The sequence below is a fragment of the Vidua chalybeata genome, chromosome 5 (genome assembly GCF_026979565.1).
Source record: "Vidua chalybeata isolate OUT-0048 chromosome 5, bVidCha1 merged haplotype, whole genome shotgun sequence".
NCBI classification, from domain to species: domain Eukaryota; kingdom Metazoa; phylum Chordata; class Aves; order Passeriformes; family Viduidae; genus Vidua; species Vidua chalybeata.
The window spans coordinates 16,426,251-16,444,035 of NC_071534.1; the positions used below are offsets into that span (position 1 = coordinate 16,426,251).

At 42.8% G+C, this 17,785-nt stretch overlaps 1 protein-coding gene across 1 annotated transcript in view; it reads left to right on the forward strand.

Annotated features, from left to right (window-relative positions):
• The first annotated feature begins 710 nt into the window (after positions 1-710).
• Positions 711-17,785, forward strand: part of UTP20 (UTP20 small subunit processome component) — a 63,453-nt gene continuing 46,378 nt past the window's right edge. Inside the window, exons 1-14 of the mRNA XM_053944064.1 lie at positions 711-755; positions 1,349-1,429; positions 2,538-2,604; positions 2,796-2,928; positions 3,410-3,598; positions 4,582-4,663; positions 5,773-5,910; positions 6,299-6,454; positions 8,076-8,222; positions 8,710-8,844; positions 10,284-10,361; positions 11,005-11,183; positions 13,149-13,304; positions 13,832-13,920. Coding sequence (XP_053800039.1) covers positions 711-755; positions 1,349-1,429; positions 2,538-2,604; positions 2,796-2,928; positions 3,410-3,598; positions 4,582-4,663; positions 5,773-5,910; positions 6,299-6,454; positions 8,076-8,222; positions 8,710-8,844; positions 10,284-10,361; positions 11,005-11,183; positions 13,149-13,304; positions 13,832-13,920 — 1,675 coding nt within the window. The remainder of the gene's footprint in view (positions 756-1,348; positions 1,430-2,537; positions 2,605-2,795; positions 2,929-3,409; positions 3,599-4,581; positions 4,664-5,772; positions 5,911-6,298; positions 6,455-8,075; positions 8,223-8,709; positions 8,845-10,283; positions 10,362-11,004; positions 11,184-13,148; positions 13,305-13,831; positions 13,921-17,785) is intronic.

Sequence of the window (17,785 nt, forward strand, 5' to 3'; positions counted from 1 at the left end):
TGCAGCAGGCGGGACGGGCGGCCTCGGCAAGGCCGAATTCTCAAGCTGGGCAAGCCGCAGCCTCGGACGGCCGCGTGGTTCTGAGCTGTCTGTACTACACCTGCCCGCACCAAAGCCCCTTCCAACCTTAAGTTCATCTCCCACCCCTCTCACGTGTCCCTCCCCTCCTGCAACTGCAGCCGCAGGCAGAAGCTCCCATAAGCCGTGGTATTGCAAGGAACGACCAGCCCGTAACCATTTGCTCTTGTGCGAGGACTTGGTTTGCATGTACTTTGCCTGCGATGAGCATTTTGGTTTAAATTGCTGAGGTCCGGACAAAAATCACTACTAAGACCGGGGAGCTGGGCAGTGGCCGTTTCGGGACGAGCCCTCAATGCTGTGCTGTGGGCTGCGCTCCGCCCCATCACACTTTCGCCATAGCACAAACTGCTCTTCCCTGGTACCGAGGTGGCCCAGCCCTACACCAGAGCGCACAGACAACGGCCGAGCGGGGCTGCTCTGCCACCCCTCGCAGGGAATCCCCGCTCGCTGCCAAGGTGAGACGGGAACAGGGCATCCCCCATCTCCGGGCACAGGTCCCGTTCGGCATCGCCCGCCCCTTCCGCCGGCGGTCCCGCCCCTGCTCCCGGCAGCCCGTGCCCGGCATGGCGGCGCCTGGCGCGTAGGGCCGCACGTGCGGGACTCGCCGCGGGGCCTCCGCCGCCGCCACCATGAAGAGCAAGCCCACGGCCCACAAGTCGGGCAACACGCACCGGGTGAGCGCCCGCCCGGACGCGGCTGCTGGCCCGGGGAAGGGAGCTCAGGCTTCCGCCGTCGGTGTTAGTTCAGCGGTCGTGCCCGGCTGCCGAAGGGCACCGCGGCAGGAGTCGCGAGGGTGGGCGGCGTGGCAGGGTCTGCTCAGCGCTGCGAGGGTCCCGGCCGAGACGGCGGGGCCGGAGTGCGGCCGCTGCGTCGTACCCGGCAGCTCCGGCCGCCGGTCACCGTCCGTGACAGGCAGCAGGCTCACCACCGCCCTAACGTAGGAAATAATTCGATGAAATTAACCAGGGCGTTGTTTCAGGAAGGCTGAGAGCGGGGCATTTTGCTGAAATCTGGGTAGATTTCTCTGCATCTCTGTCATCGTGTTGTGCTGCGTGGGCTGCGAGCCCCGGTTTGCAGGTCGGGGGGTAGAGGGTCAGTCCTGCTGCTGGGCGTTTTGCCTTGATCTTGTAGGGCTGATATTGAGGAGTATTATCTGGCAGCCCATCTTTAGAACTGGGGTTTCTGTTTGCAGTGTGTGTGCTATCGAAAGAGATTTGGAGGGGCTGTGCTCAGAATTGAGCAAGAAATGTGCCTTTTTTTTTTGCAGTTTCTTACCTTTTCGGAGCGCCTAAGCAACATTAATATTGATATTATTCATCGAATTGACAGAACTGGGAGCTATGCTGAGGTGAGAGCAGCAATTGTGATTATTTTCTGAAATAACATTACAAGTAGACATACTCCATGAAAGAGTCACTTAAGAAATTTATTTAGAAGGAAATTGGAAAGGAGCTCCTGCAAGAACTGCTTTTTCTGGAGCCTCATTTCATGCTTTGTTCCCTTGTACTTTTTTACCTGGTTTGCAGTATTGCCATTGAGGCATTTTGTCAGTACCACCCTGATGTCTTCCATGTAGCTGGTGGGTCTGTTTCTGAACGTGAAAGATGCTGCTGTGTCATTTAGCAGTCCTAGGACCAGACTCAGAAAGACTTGCATGTGCTGAGTAGTTGCAGTAGAAGCAGAAGTTTGAAAATCATAAGTTGGAAAAGACTAAGATTATTGAGTCTGACTGTTAACCTAACACTGTCAAGTTCATCATTAAACCATGTCCCTAAGTGCCACATCTACACATCTTTTAAATATTTCCAGGGATGATTATTCAACCACTTCTCTGTCTGACCACCCTTTCAGTGAAGGAATTTTCCCTAATATCCAGTCTGAACCTCCTCTAGCACAACTTCAGGCCATTTCCTCTTGTCTTATTACTTGTTACATGGGACACATCACTTCTTACCTATCTGCACCCACATACTGGCAGCATGTGTATAAAGTATGAGCATGTGTCTTTATATGGACCACAAGGATCATTTCTATGCGTCATATAAATCATCATTATGATTATAGTGCTTTGCAGGTTATTGCCACCTGGCCTACTGGCTTGTTCTGAACTTCCCACTCAATAGCTGAGAGGATGCCAAAAGAAAATCCCAAGGCGTTGTGCTGGGTGAAGTATGGCTCAGCATCTTAGATTATCAAGGCCAGTCAACAGAGGTATAAAAAGCAATTATGTAAACAAGTCCTGTCACCAGAAAATATTTTCAAATGTGTTTTGAATATTGAAAGAAAGACTTATTTTCAGGGAAACTCCATAGTACCTGTTGAAATTAGTTATTGAGTTTTCTTAGAATATTCTTTAAATATTTAAGGCACATGATAATTGTCTTCATTTGAACCTCTCATCTTTACAGGACATATTCATTAGGGTTGGTAGCTATTCTTCATCTTTGTTTTGGCAGGAGGTTGAAACCTACTTTTTCGAAGGACTGCGGAAATGGAAGGAACTGAACCTCACTCGGCATTTTGGTACGTCATTTATATTCATGTTTCCTGTTTCCTTAGACTGCTAAAATATGTTTTTTCTTCATCCAGAGCCCAGTGGGAGATTACTGACTGGTTTTTGGACTGGGGTTTGGAGCACTGTTATTCTTTAACACCCTACATGCTTACCAGGGACTGGACTAGTTTTCAAGGCTTCTCTTTTGTTGTTTGAACAGTGCAATTCTATAATGAAGTGGCCAACAAATGCCAGTCCTTCAACCAGCTGGTTTATTACCAAAGTGCTGTTGTGCAGAGCTTGAAGACACATTTGCAAGTCGAAGGCAGTCTTGCTTACCAACCCCTATTAAAGTAAGTATATGGTCACAAAAAGTAGTCATAAGCCTTGATGGCGTTACAAGTAAGCATGACTCCTGTTGTAAGTGTTCTTTCTCTTTATTGTGCCTGAGGAAAATAAGCAATAAGCAAGCCCAAAGTGGTCATATTTTCCTGGTAGAGCTTTATGGTTCTAAGTCTTCAAAAAAACGTATACTTGTGACAAGGCAAACAAATTAGCTGGAGTGCTTACTGAATGTCAGACATTATATTAATGTGCTTTGTTTGATGTTAATAATTTGTTTTCTTGTTCACTGGTCCTGCCTGCTTGGTTTTTTGAAACTCTTAAGATTATTGCCATCCACAGCTGCCTAATAGGTGATATTTTTTTAAAAGTGAGGAGTAAAAGTGATGCTGCCTTTCCAAAGAGACTGTGCTGGATTATGCAATGTTTGACTACGTTTTGATTGGTTTGTTTTTGAAATGCACTAACACTGATGTATTTTCTGAAACACAGTCTAGTTGTGCAACTGGCTCGAGATCTTCAGGCTGACTTCTATCCTCACTTTCATGATTTTTTCCTGGCCATCACCAAGTTATTGGATACACAGGACACAGAGCTGTTAGAATGGGCTTTTACGTCTCTTTCCTATCTCTACAAGTATTTGTGGAGATTGATGGTGAAGGACATACACAACATATACAGGTAAAAATGATATTTAGTGTCTGTCTTGATCAGCAGTTACTAGATGCCATAGAAATGTAAATGCCACATGAATACATGGCTTAATGCTTCAGTATACTTTTTAGCATGCTTTCTCAGTTTTTCTCAGAGAGGGACTGGCCAAGCTCCAGGGAGTTATCAAATGCAGGGACTTCTGGGCTTGAGGAGTTCCTGAGCTGCAGGTGCTTGAAGGCTGATTTCATATGTGCTTGCTGTGTTTTTAAACCTTTCCCAGGTATCTGGTTTTGGCAGCTGCTGTAGGCCTGATCCAGTGTGCCCACTTGTTCAGCCTTAAATTGCTGGTGTAGCTGGGCTCTTCTTTTTAACATAGACAGTGGTTCCATGTTTCTTCCTCCTAATTTCAGTTTGGAACAGATGGAGCAAAAAACTGGTTACAGATTTCCTCCCCAGCCCAGGCTAAGCTGTCGAACATATTGAAAAATTATCTGCTCAATTTGAGAGAATCTGAGGCACCACTCCCTCTGCAATGAACCTGTGATGAGCCATCTGCCACTGTTACTGATACCAGCAAACTGCAAATATTTATCAGCCTTGCAAACTGAATCTTTCATAACTTTTAAGTATACAGGATAGCCTGTTGGCTCAACTGAAATACAAATCTGGCATATAAATCGGCTTTCATTTCACTTATTGCTGCTTAACATATATCTTGAAAATCTTGATGCTACAGTTGAATCTGTGTAGATCTGCAGATTTGAAAGGTATTTCTGATTGTGGCTTAATTTGCCTGGTACTGTCATTTGACCTTCTTTGCAGAACATTTGTTCTTTTTGCAGGGAGAGTGGAAAGGAATCTAGATGAGGGAAGATATTGGCTCTCTCTAGAAGGACAGGTTCTTAGTGTTTGTAAAAAGTGGTAACGTAAAGTGGAAACAATTTTTTTAACCAGCTGATGGCAATTCTTGCATTGCCCATAAGACAATGAATTATTTTGTCTCTTTGTAGCCTGTACAGCACCCTGCTGGCTCACCACAAACTGCACATCAGAAACTTTGCTGCTGAGAGTTTTGTCTTTCTAATGAGAAAGGTAAGTGGGACGTTTGTGCTTTGGTGCTATCTTCATTTTGAGGTGGTTTTTGGATTCAATATTAGGTTTTCTCCAGAGAAGGGTTAATAAATCCTGGACTGGCGTACAGCATGTCCCGAGTTGTCATTTTTATGTCATTTTGTTGGGGTTTTTTTCTGTCATTCTGAGAATGTCATGCATTCTGTGTCAGTAGCAGCAAATAGAGGCCTTAGCATCTCTGTTTAGAGATGTTAAACATCTCTGTTTAGAGATGTTAAACTAAATGCCTGTGGTCAGTTTATCTACAATGACTAGAAATAGTAAAGTAATCCTGCAGAAGGGAGGCTTGAATTTGTATATGCACATTTTTCTATTGGCTTTTCCACGAATACTTAAAGGCCTTTGTAGAACTGAAATTCTTGTGATGTTTTTCCTCTCCTGAAGATCGCTGTATGTAACATTGCCAGGCAGATCAGCCAAGATCAGACAGCAGCCTTTCATGGAGTAAGGAAAGGGAGTGGTAGTTGTTGGGTTTTCTTTAGTCAAAACATACAAAAGCCTTCCTTAGACTGGCTAGCAAGTTTGAGTATCCTCATTTTTGTCCTAAGTTGAGAGACCTTAATAAAGCATATTTGTTTGATTGGTTGTTTTTGGAAATTTCTCAACTTTAAGTCAAATCCTCAGAAACTGAGGTGTTTACAATATTGGATCATAAGTCCCTGCAGTATTCTCAAATGTGGTTCTAGTTTCAGATGACTGGAATCTGTGTTCAGCTGATACATGTCTCTTTCTCATCAGGACAGGGACTTTTTTGTTTCAGTTGTGACCGGCTTAACAGTGCATTTATGGATGTATTTATAATCATGAGAAAAATGAAACCCATTTATTCTAGCTACAGTGACCTCAGCAGACCTGTGTACATTCTGGGATTGTGGGAGCTGTAGTGACTGAATAGCTGATCAAATTTATTCTTTAAATTTCTTTGTGTGGTCACAAAAATAATGAGTTTGAGCTGTTGTAGGAAGGCAGGACTAGGAGAACAACATGGTGCTGTGGAGCCTTTTGATTTTCTCTATCCATCTGGCAGCTCTGAATAGAAGATAATGTTTTTTTCTCCTTATGTTTTATAGGTTTCTGATAAAAATGAACTCTTCAATTTAATGCTCCGTGACCTGGGAGAACACCCTGAAAAGGTGGAAGGTGTAGGACAGCTGCTTTTTGAGATGTGCAAGGGTGTTCGAAACATGTTCCACTCTTGTGCAGAGACGGTAAAGACAAGATTGCTGCTTGAACTGTCACTGTAATAGGCCTTAGGCAGTGCTCACTGAAACCAGGAGTGTTTTCTCCTTCACATCAGTGGATCCTTGATGATAAGCATGTTGGTAATTACCTGGTAGGGTCTGAAAACCTTCTAAGAATATTTTTGGGTACAGGAAGGTTGTTTTAAGTAATTCCTTTTCAATATTCCTTTATGCTGAAATCACACTTCTTGCTGATATTTCAGATTTTAGGTGATAGCCTTTTTTTTACCTGTGGTCATTCTAGAAAGAATTGAGATCACTGGAATATTTTAGCAATACCTTGCACTAATTAGTTTTAGGATTGCTACATTATTTTCTAAGTCTTAAGAACACGATACACTATTTTCCTGTGCAGGCTATGAAGTTAATTCTGATGAAGCTGGGGCCTATGACTGAAGAAGAAATTGAGCTACCGTGGGTAGCTGTTGGAGAAGCCTTCAAGCAAATGATCAGATCAGCTGCAGTGCATATCCATAAGGAGCATTTTGACATTGTCTTCAAGTGCCTGGAGGTAGACTTATTATTTTTCTTCTTACTGTTATTTTTTTATGCATGAGTGACAGAAAAAATTCTGCACTTACTGAGGAAAGTGTTTTTGTTTTATTGGACCAGAAATGGGTTTTTATCTGCTTTGGAAACATAAAATACAGAGTCATGGGAAAAATTCCACAGAGTCATGGGAAAAATTCCACCCTTCTTTTCTAAGCTCAGAGTTACCCTGGTTTTGTGAGTGAGAAGGGAGCTACTGCAGGTGAGACTTGGAACTCAGTCCTATGGCTGGGCAAGGATGATTTGTACAGTCTGCCTTTGCACACATTGCAGAACCCTTGCTGGAATGTAGTGCTTGCTTTATGTTGCTGCACTACTGGTGGTTCAAAACCACTTTATGACAGTAAGAGGGAAGCTTTTTGCCATTCAGATCTTTTTAAGGCAAAGAGTTGGGTTAAACCTGGAAATCCAAATTTGAACCTTGCAGCCAAGTACTGAAAATCAGAATGTTTTCAGTCTGGGTGTTCCTGTGTTGCTGCTTGGGGGTTACGCTCTGGTTTGAAGGAGCACAGCTGAGTGCTGCGGGCTGTGCTGTGTTGGATCAGGGTGATGTAGAATAGGGCAATGACACAGCCTGGCAGTGTGTTTTACTTACCTGACCAGTAGTTAAAAGTTTGCAAACATCTGGTAGGGGGATTTGCTAAGGAGGATTGAAACCTCTTGCAACTAACAACAGACTGTGTCAGTTGTGCTTCTGAGAGGGATGAAACGGGAAACTGCAGGAAATGGTTCACATGAGATTTTTTAGGGTAGTCCTTCCAACATGGGTAAATAATTCCTATTGGTTCCTTCTTGAGACTGCTTTGCTGTGACTAACCAGTTTTGTAGAAAATCCCATCCGGTTCCTCTGGCCTCACCCAATATGATAAGCAGTTTTTACCTGTCATTAGCTACAGATTGGTTTATCACTGACTGTTGAAAAAACCCTGAGGTTTCTTTGACTCAGCATCTGCAGTTGTTACAAGATCTTGAAAATTCACTACATGTTGCCTTTTATTTTTAATGAGGCTTTTTCTTTTACCCTGGGAACTGATGGGTATATCTTGCTCAGAGGGAAGTATTCATGTAGTCTGTGATAGCTGTCGAATTGAGTTCAATTGTTGGATCAGGGATAGGAGTTTATATCTTCTGGACAGAAAGAGACACTAATGTAGAATGTACATTATATGAGTAATCTCTCAGCATCCACATTAGCAAAATGATGCATAAAGTGTAAAAGTACCTAAATTCTGGTAATTTCAGTGAAAGCTGTGTGCTTCCAAACCATTGTGGGTGTGGAACCCAATATTTCTTCTTTCCTACTTTGTATGTCAAGTGTCAGCCTTTCTGGGGACCCCAATTAGGAGTTTAGGAGTTCCTTGTGTTTCTGTCCAAGGAATCTGGGATTCCTTGGGATTCCTTATGCCAAAGGGAAATTTCACAGTGTTTCTGCATGGTTTAATTTATGGAATATGTATAAAAGAGCCAACAATAGTTTGTTGGGCGGCTGAGATACTGATTCTTCAGAATGTCCTTCAAATAGCAGTAAGTGAAACAGAGTCTGTTCATTTATCTGAAACATTTAAGTTATTTTATTTAAACAGGAGTCGCTCCTAGATTTGCAGAGGAAAATAACAAAGGTCAACTGCTCTGTGGCTTCAGAGCAGATGGAAAGGATTCTGCATGCTTATCTGATCTTAGTGGAACACGCAAATGGATCTAAAATCTCACTGCCTGAAGATGTCTGTCAGGTGAGTCAGACTGGCACTTAGATGTGTCAGAGAGGTATCGTTTGAACATGGAAGAGGTGTGGTCAGCTGAAGCATTCATACCCATTTCTGATGCATCACTGGGCTTAGGATTTGAGTGAACAGAGACATGTATTTTGAGTATTGCTACCTCTCTGATCTGGTGAGATTTTACCTCTGTATTGTAATGCCAGTGTAGCCCAGCTTTAAATGAGCAATGGGGAAAATGGGCTACTGCTTCTAGAGTCTGTTCCTGCCACTGTGGAGGAGACTCCCCCATATCTGTGGTATAGAGCAGTTCTGCCAGATTCACCTACATTTGACCCCATTAGGCTAGATTTAGGGCCTTCAAACTTCAGTGGGACTATTAGGATTTGTTTCTGTGGGCTGAAGCTTAGAACTCTGTGCCATCCTGGTCCAGGGACTGTCCAGGCTATTCAGACCAGATAATCAGTATTTTCATGGACAAATATGAGTTCTCTCTTTTCAGGTTTTAATAAAAATGTTACAGACACCATATCTCTCATCATCTTGCTGCAAGATGCTGCTGAATGCCATTTCTGCATTCCTGCTGGCGGAAAATGTTCTGTTGCCAGATTCTTTGACCAAGGAAGCTATTCAGGAGGTAACATGGATTGCTGCTTATACCAGAAATCCCAGTCTTCAAATGCCCTAGAGCAGGGTGATTTCTGGACATTGTATTTCAGGCTAGGAAATAATCTGTAAGGTTCCCTTCAGCTTTTTTGCACAGATAATGAAGAACCTGCCCAATGCCTTAAATAAAGTCTGAAGAGGTCTTGGGATTACCTGATGGTCTTGCACAGGCTGTCAGTATAGCAATGTCACCATGGCAGACATCATTGCAATGAAATCCAGGCTCTAATTCAAACACCTACAGCCTCTGTAGAGAAAGGAAGGAGAACAGTGAAGGAATACGTCCTGCCTATGGTGATAAAGCAGATCATTGAGTCAAACTTAGTGAAAAAAAAAAAAAAAAATTTTCCTTAAGTTTCCAAGCATTTAATGAGCATGCCTTAGCCTTGTGAACAAGGCTCACCCAAGTGCAGTTTTGATTTAGAAAGTACAGGGGTAAGCATATTTCACTACTACCTTTGCTCCTGAAGCATTGACATTATTAGCTGCATACATTCCTATCAAATGTAATGTTGCAAAGATCAACAGGAGATTATACTATGGAGTCTGATTCTTTAGTTTTCATGTTACAATAAATTATAATTTTGCAATTAACGGTGTGGACCATAGTTGCAGTGTGTGTGAAAAAATAATTCAAATAAAAATGCCACGCGATTTACAATGGGAAAGCAAGAGTTGCAATTGTTTAAAGAAGATCAAATTTCATCTGGTTTTCAGTGTTGGCTTGTGCTGAAGTAAGATTGGTTTTGCCTGTGGCGTGAGGCCAGTTTTGCTCAGCAGACTTCTTCAAACATTTGAGGAGATTTGTGGGGGCTTTTGTTAAACTAGAGGAGGCTTAAAGCTGTCCTTGTGTTCTGAAGGGTTTGGGAAAGAGAGATCTGGGTGTGTATTTTATCTTGGCATTGAGGAGTACTGATCCTGGCTATTTCAAAGAACTATTCCTCTTTTGGATCCTTCAGAAGCACAGAGGTTTGCTCTGCCCATGAGGTAATAAACTTTCTGCAACCTGCTACACAGAAAAAATGCTGAGTTGAAATATGTTTTGGGCCTAAGCTTTTTCCTAACAGTTCATGTGTCTGTGCTGCAGTCCTAGAACTTTCAATTTCTGTTTTCCATATCACACTGAAGAGATAGCTCAGTTGTCATTGCACAGAGGCAGTAGGATCCAGCAGTGTTTGTCAAAAAGGGTTGTGTCAGTAGGGTTTGTTAAAAAGGACTGCATTTCTGTACCTGAATTGTCACTTGGAAACAATGCTGCTCTGTGTACTGGAATTAGCAGGAGAGACAGGCAAAGTATCTCAAGAGTTCAGAGAATGCTTGATTTGTATACCAGAAAACTTGTCCCATGGGTAGTGAAGAGCTGACTATGAAATGTCTCTCATTCTGCTACCTTTCACTTGCATCTTGCAGGTATTTGCGAGTAGATTTGAACGCCATTTTCTTTTGGACTTCTCTGAAGCAATGTTCACAATGAAGCAATTTGAGAGGGTAGGTGGAAGTGATTGTGCATTATGTTTATTTTTGTTGCTAAAGGGAACAACTGGAGGATACCCAGTATACTTACCTGCCTTGAATGCTGAAGGACTGTTGTGTATTGACATGATGTTTATTTAAACTTCTGTTATGATCTGATAAGAAGGAAAGAGTTTACTTGTGCTATTGTGTTAAAGTTGTGTAAGGGTTCTCAGAGTTGGAGAATGTGATAAGTATCTGTTCACAAAAAGAAGCTTGTCTGTGGGGACTTAAGAGGGTGAGTGTGTTATGGATGAGAAGAAGAGAATGAGTTCTGGAGAAACTAAGTGAAAATGAAGAATAAGTCGTATAAGTGGCGATCTGGGAGGAATCAAATTAATTAAATGGAATGGGAGGTGAAAGCCAAGTCAAGGATCTGGAATGTCCTGATAAGACTGGATTTGGCACAAAATGAGTTTTTGCATTAAATTACAGTCCCTGCTGGTGTCTAGGGGCACCAGAACTGATAAGTTTGATGCTTTACTGACTTATTTTTGAGCATTTGGATTTCCCTGTGGTTGGTGTTGTGGGTTTTTTTGTGGATTTGATGATGATTAAAGAGACTTGCCAATCTTTGACTTTTACCTTTTTTTTTTTTTTTTTTTTTTTGTCTCTTTAGCATTTTCTCCCATGCTTTCTAGAATACATTGAACATTGCTTCTCTGGCACAGATGCCATTACAAAGGATGAGGCCGTGGCAATTCTGGCTAAACTCATTTTGGTGAAAGCAGAGCCTCCTACCATTGGTTCAATGGCATTTGAAAAGTATCCTCTTGTTTTCACTGAAGCATCTGTCAGGTGAGACTTTTCAAGTTTAGCTAACACTAAATGTGTCTGTGTGGCTCTAGGCCTAAAGGCAGTGCAGAGCACATCAAAGTTGCCCTCCAGTATTTGCTGGAGTTGTGTAAAATGGCAACATTGCTGGCAGACATTGCATGGCAACATTGCATGGCAAACCAAGTGATATAGTAGAATATCACTTTCCTTTTTGAAATTATATGAGAAGAGATGCCACTACAGAAAGATGGTGACTGATACATACAGTGTTGTGGTGCACATATGATGGGGATCTGTTACACCATCATGCAAACTGCATCCCTTGGCAGTTAATCTTTATAGTGAGTGCAGCAGTTCAGCTTCTTGTCATTACTAAACTCCAGCTTTTTTCCCTGTATGCATATGTCTTGTCCAGGAGCTTTCTTGGCAGCAGTACAATAGTCTTGCCATAGAGCACAGCTGGTTATCAAAGGACATGTAATTAATCCAGAAGCAGCACTGTGCTGGCACAGCTTGACTGCTTTTAGTTACAAACCTAGCTTGGTTGCAATGAAATGGTTGCTTTCCCCGGAGCCTCTTTGGAAAATTAGGGGTAACCACTGAAGCACAGAATGACCACTGCTAATAGTGATTTTTCTAGTAATTCTAACTCAGCCAATTCAAAACTTTTGACTTTGTATTGCCTCTTATGAAAGGTTTTGTTTTTCCTTTAAGCAGTCTACTCTGTTTTTTTTCCTATTTTTATTTAATAATAGTGGAAGCACTGAGGTTTTGGGAACAGAAACTCGAGTCAAAATGATTAAACTTGGTTTTACTCCCTTGTTTTCTTTGTTTCTTGATCTCTCTATTTTTTCAGTGGTTTGGAGTACAGAACTGCGAGGACCTTGGTCCTGCTTGGACTGATTTTTTGTGCTCTTGCAATGTTAGTGGTGTAAATTATGACCAGGAGACATCTCAAGAGTTGCATACCCCATCTCCTACCTAGTTTTTAAATACTCCAATTCTGGAGATTTTTGAGCTGCCTCTGACAGTCTGTGCCAGTACCTTGCTATCTTTATACTTAAACAGGTGGTTTTTGATTTATTTGGGCTTTTTGGCTTTTGGTTTTTTCTTGGGTTGTTAGGGGTTTTTCCCCCAGTCCTCAGTGTATAACTTAAACCCTCTTTACAGCAGTTTAAATCCTTTGCTGCTTATCTTAGCTGCTGGAAACATAAAGAGCAGAATATTTCTTACTCTTTGCATCAGGCATTTACAAATAGCAGGCTTTCATCATCAGACATGTCTGAGATCTTCTTTCTCTGGACCAACAATCCTAATTCCTTGAGGTTTATCTCATAAATGTATTTTCTTAAGCCTCTAATAATTCTTACTGTTGGCTTTTGATGAGCTTCTGTATTTCTTGAAGAGTGAAGCCTATGCAGCCTTCTGACTGTGATCATGCAAGCACTGGGTGTAATGGAAAGATTGCTGTGCATGGAGTGTGAAGGACTCCTGTTCATATGTTCTAGTATGGTGTTATGGTGTTACCCTTTCTGCCTGCAAATAGGCTAGTTCATTTGGGCTCTCCTTGTGATTCCATTTAAGTCCCAAAACTTTTACCTCGCTGATTGTTTTCTGTCATCCATCTCTGTCAATGTTATCATGGTTTATTAACAACAGTTATAGAGATGCCTCTTAGGTGTTCCTAGAGTCTATATGTCCCAGTTGTGAGGGTGTCCAACTGAGAACCAGTGTCTTTTCTTCTAGAAATATTATTTGAACTTGAAATAAAGAGCTGACATTTCTTATGGGCCATGGTTTGTGCTCTTCAGCATGACTAGATGATGTTTTGTGCAGTAGAGGACATTGAGAAGAAGAAAATCTCTTGTGTTAATGCAAGTCCTTTTTGCTAGAAGTAGACTACATAATTTTGAATATCATAGGAGCAAAAGGAACAATCTCTGATATGCAGTGGTGAATTACTAAAATGTTTGTGTTTATTTTTAGCTCTAATACAAGGCAACAAACAAGTAAAAGGCAAGGAGAAAAGGCAGGAGTACCAGTGTTGGATCATGTACTGTCTTTAATGCATTTACCAGAGAAGGAAGACATCACTGACCTTTCACAGGCTTGGGTTGCTTTGGTTGTACTGCCACATATTAGGTAAGGGATATTCTAAGGTACTATTGTCATGTGTTTCTGTAACTCTGTCTACCTTCTTACTGCCTATTAGCTCTCTTTCTGTAAGAAATCACTTTACTAAGGAAAGAACAGTAATTGCTAGTGCTAGGCTCAGGAAACTGGGGTTAGAAGACAAAAACAAGTGCTGCATGGAAATACCATGAGTCAACAGTAAAGACAGGAATAGAATATCAGCTTCTTGATTCCCTACTCACTGAATGCGGTGCTTTAGTGTATAGAGATGTTCTTGACACATTTCAGTGTGTGTGTTTTAAGCACTATCCTCTCTCAACAGTATTTTTTCAGTAATTATTGAAGGACTAGTTAGAAAGAAGATGCAGCGAGTGCTACAACTTAAATTGTGAGGCAGAAATAGCAAAAACGTTTTGCTGCCGTTTTCAAACTTGGAATGAGCTACCTGTAATTTAATAGAGATAAATGTGATAGAAAGCTTTTATATGCAGGTGTCAGTGTAACAGAAATAAAATCTTCCCATTTATTTTGAACAGACCAATGAACAAAGACCACATTCTGCCTCATGTGACGAGTTTTATAGACTCTCTCTTCACAGCCATTGACAAAGGAAGCCTCTGCAAAGGTCAGTTACAGTTGCTTCCTGTTTATTTGCTTTTTGTTGATATATTAAAAAATAAAAGCAGTTTTTCTGATTGCACAAAGCATGAAAATTAATAGTAGTAGCACTGTATCCAAAATTACCAGCTTGACTTAAACTAGAAGATCAAAGCTTGAGAGGAAACAACCTCCAGGAAACAATGGCGGAACATTTGCTGTTCATAATAATGATGGGGTGGCAGATGTCCTGGATAGTGGAAGACAGAGGTATTTGGGAAGGAAAAGAAGAAGGTGAGAAAAAAAAGAGGAAGGAAATCTATCTAAACCAAATCCAGGATGAAGCTGTCAAGTGAAGGAGAGACTATTGACTCATAGGCTCCAATTCAGACCTATAGTGCAATGTTTAGGACATCAGCATCTGTCAGTTAATAGTTACTCATTAGTGATAGCTATAAACTCCAATCAAATATCATTATCTCAAATCCTTTGAGCTCCGTGTTGGGTGCCAAAAAAGACCGTTGTGGTTTAACCCCAGCTGTCAGCAAAGCCTCACACAGCTGCTCACTTGCTCATACTTGCCCACTGGGATGGAGCAGAGAATCAGAATAGTAAAAGTGGGAAAGTTGTGGACTGAGATGAAGGCAGCTTAATAGGTAAAGCAAAAGCCATACACAGAAGCAAAGCAAAACAAGGAATTAATTTACCACTTCCCATGGGTGAGCAGGAAACTTCCAGGAAAGCAGGGCACTGCCATGCATAATGGTGACTTGGGAAGACAAACACCATCACTCTGAACATTCCCCACTTTATCTGCTGAGCATGACCATATGTTCTGAAATAACCCTTTGGTCAGTTGGAGTCAGCTGTCCTGGATGTGTTCTTTCCCAGCTCCTTGTGCACCCCCACACTCACTAGTGGGCTGGTGTGAAAAGCAGAAAAGGCCTTGATGCTTTGTGGGTGCTGCACACTGATAACAAAAACATCCCTGTGTTGTCAACACTACTTTCAGCACAAATCCAAGTCAGAGCCTCATACCAGCTGCTATGCAGAAACTCAGCTCTATCCCAGCCAAAATCAGCACGTTCTCTGTCTGTTATTCAGTACTGTTTATGTCATGCTCAGGTACCACTATCCCATGCAACCTCATTATCCATCCTTTCCCCTTCCATCCTTTGATATACTATCATTCCCTTAGTCTGTGGACCACCCCTGTAAAATGTTCACAGAATATCTGCTGAGTTCATTTAATCCATGAATCTGGGCTCCTTCTGTTACGGTGGTCACTCAGAACAGGAGAGTTGGTGTCTTGTGTGGAATTGTTTGCCACTGGAGTCAGCTCATGTTAATTCACTGCTGCACTTGCACGGCTTCCTGTAAAGCTTGTCCTCCATCGGTTTGGGTGGTTCCTGCTACAGTAATTCCTACAACATGTGACTTAAACCTACAACATGCAACCGAAATGGATTACAACAATTTAAAGTTGTATCTGTTGTAATCTCCACCCCAGTCCCTTTGGGCCAGGCCACAGGACTTAACACTGCAATGAGCTCTTCTCCTTGCCCCTGCTTGGGTTTGAATTTACCCACAGTCTTGTTAGGGGAGTACCTGCTCCAAGTGCAGTCTTACCTATGAGTCCCAGTTTCTCCTGGGGTATACCTGCTGTGGTGTAGACTTCCCCATCACCACTGGTGTTTTGGTGTGCACCTGTTCCAGGGCAGCCATGGACCACAGTGCCTTCAGAGATATACCTGCTCCAAATGTGGCTGCTCTTCCTCAGGAGTGTACCTCTGTCATGGACTTGTCTATAGCCACACACTTTGAGGTGCTCCAGCATGACCTCATGCATAGCTGGTGATGATTTGCAGTGTACCTGCTGCAGCATGTGCTTGCCCACAGGCACAGATGCTTCAGATGTACTGTCTCCAACATGGATTTACCCTTGGGTCACAAGGGAAGTTCCTTTAGAGGTGCACCTGCTGCAGCATAGACATAACTAAAGCCATAGTTGCTTTGAGATGTACCTACTTTGTCATGGACTTAACCACAGCCACAGATGCTTTGGGATGTCCTGCTCCTGTGTGGACTCATCCACAGGTCCAATGGACTTAAGTTCACACTGGAGTTCCAGCCTGGCTGGTACAGCAGGACAAAAAGAGCAGCACTGCCCTGGCCACCTATCCACCTGGGTGCATTGCCATGGCTGTTATCAAAACGTTCCCAGGTACAGCAGAGAAGGATGCTAAGCAGTACAGCACTACAGCTGTGAAAGCAAAAAGCAGTCACTAATGATCAGTGGCTGCTAATACCCAGTAAGACAAGCAAGACTTATGGCAGGCACAGAAGCTTTCCAATTACTAGCTAAACAGCAGTAACAGCTATCAATCAGGGTTCAATCTAGCACATTGCACTGCTCACATAGCTCACATTGCATAGCTCACATAGCCTGCACTGTTCAGGCTCTGTGTGTGCCAGAGGCACATTGCTATTTCTTCTAACCTTGCAAGCCACATGTTGGGTGCCAGAAAGAAGTGTTGTATCTTAACCTCAGCCAGCAACTAAGCCCCACACAGCTGCTTGCTTACTCAGCAGGGATGAGGGGAGAGCATCAGAGGAGTAAAAAGGGAGAAAACTCAAGGGTTGAGATACAAATAGATTAACAGGTAAAGCAAAAGCCATGCATGCAAGTGAAGCAAAACAAGGAATTCATTTGCCACTTCCCAAGGGCAGGCACATGCTCAGCTATCCCCAGGAGAGCCCCTTCATGCTCCATCACTCATAACAGTTACATGGGAAGACAAATGTCATGCCTTCTTCTTCCCCCTATTTTAAATGCTGAGCATGGTGCCGTATGATAGGGGATATCTCTTTGGTCAGTGGGGTCAGTGGCTGGTATGGGGCTGTGTTCTGGATTTGTGCTGAATACAGGGTTGATAATACAGAGATGTTTTTGTTACTGCTGAGCCTACTGCTGCTGTCAAGCCTTTTCTGCTTTGGTGCCACGCTGGCTAGGAGGGTAAGGGTACATGGCAGGCTGGGAGGAGGCACAGTCAGGACAGGTGACCCCAGCTGACCAAAGGGATATTCCAGACTTTATCACTTCATGCTCAATGTATAAAATGTGGGGAAGGAGGAGGAAGGGAGGGGATGCTTGAAGTGATGGCATTTGTCTCTCAAGTCACCACTACATGTGATGGAGCCCTACTCTCCTGGAGATGGATGAACACCTGCCTGCCCATGGGAAGCAGATCCTTGTTGTTTTTTGCTTGGGTGCATGGTGTTTCTGCTTTATGTCAACCCACACATTTTCTAGCTTTTACCCTTCTGATTGTCTCCCTGATCCTGCTGGTGGGGGAGTGGCCAAGTGGCTGCAGGGGGTTTGGTGGCTGGCTGGAGTTAAATGACAACACCCCTCCCAACACCTTGTGTACCCCCAGCCTCCCCACTGGTGGAGTGGGGTGAGAAGCAGGAAAGGAGGAGGAAAGCCCTTGGTGCTATGTGAGTGCTGCTCATTAGTAACAGAAACATCCTTCTGTTATCAACAGTTTCCAGCACAAATCCGAAACAGAGCAACATACTAGCTGCTATGAACAAAATTGCCTCTATCCCAGCCAAAACCATCACACCATCTCTGACCCAAGAGACACCACCAATTCTAAATGCTGCATCTTTTCTCCAGGAGGAGATGGTCACTGGTTGTCTTCCCTTTCTGGCCAGAAAAAAAAAAAATAACTGAGCCTGCACAGAGCAGGGCAGTTGTTACTCAGAGAGCTAGAAAGCATTTGACCTTGTGACAAACTATAAACAACTTTTAGAATAGCCCAGGTTGAGTGTTCATTGTTCCTTTGTTTGTAAGGGCTGTCTGTCATTTTGTTAATATTCCTGAACATATC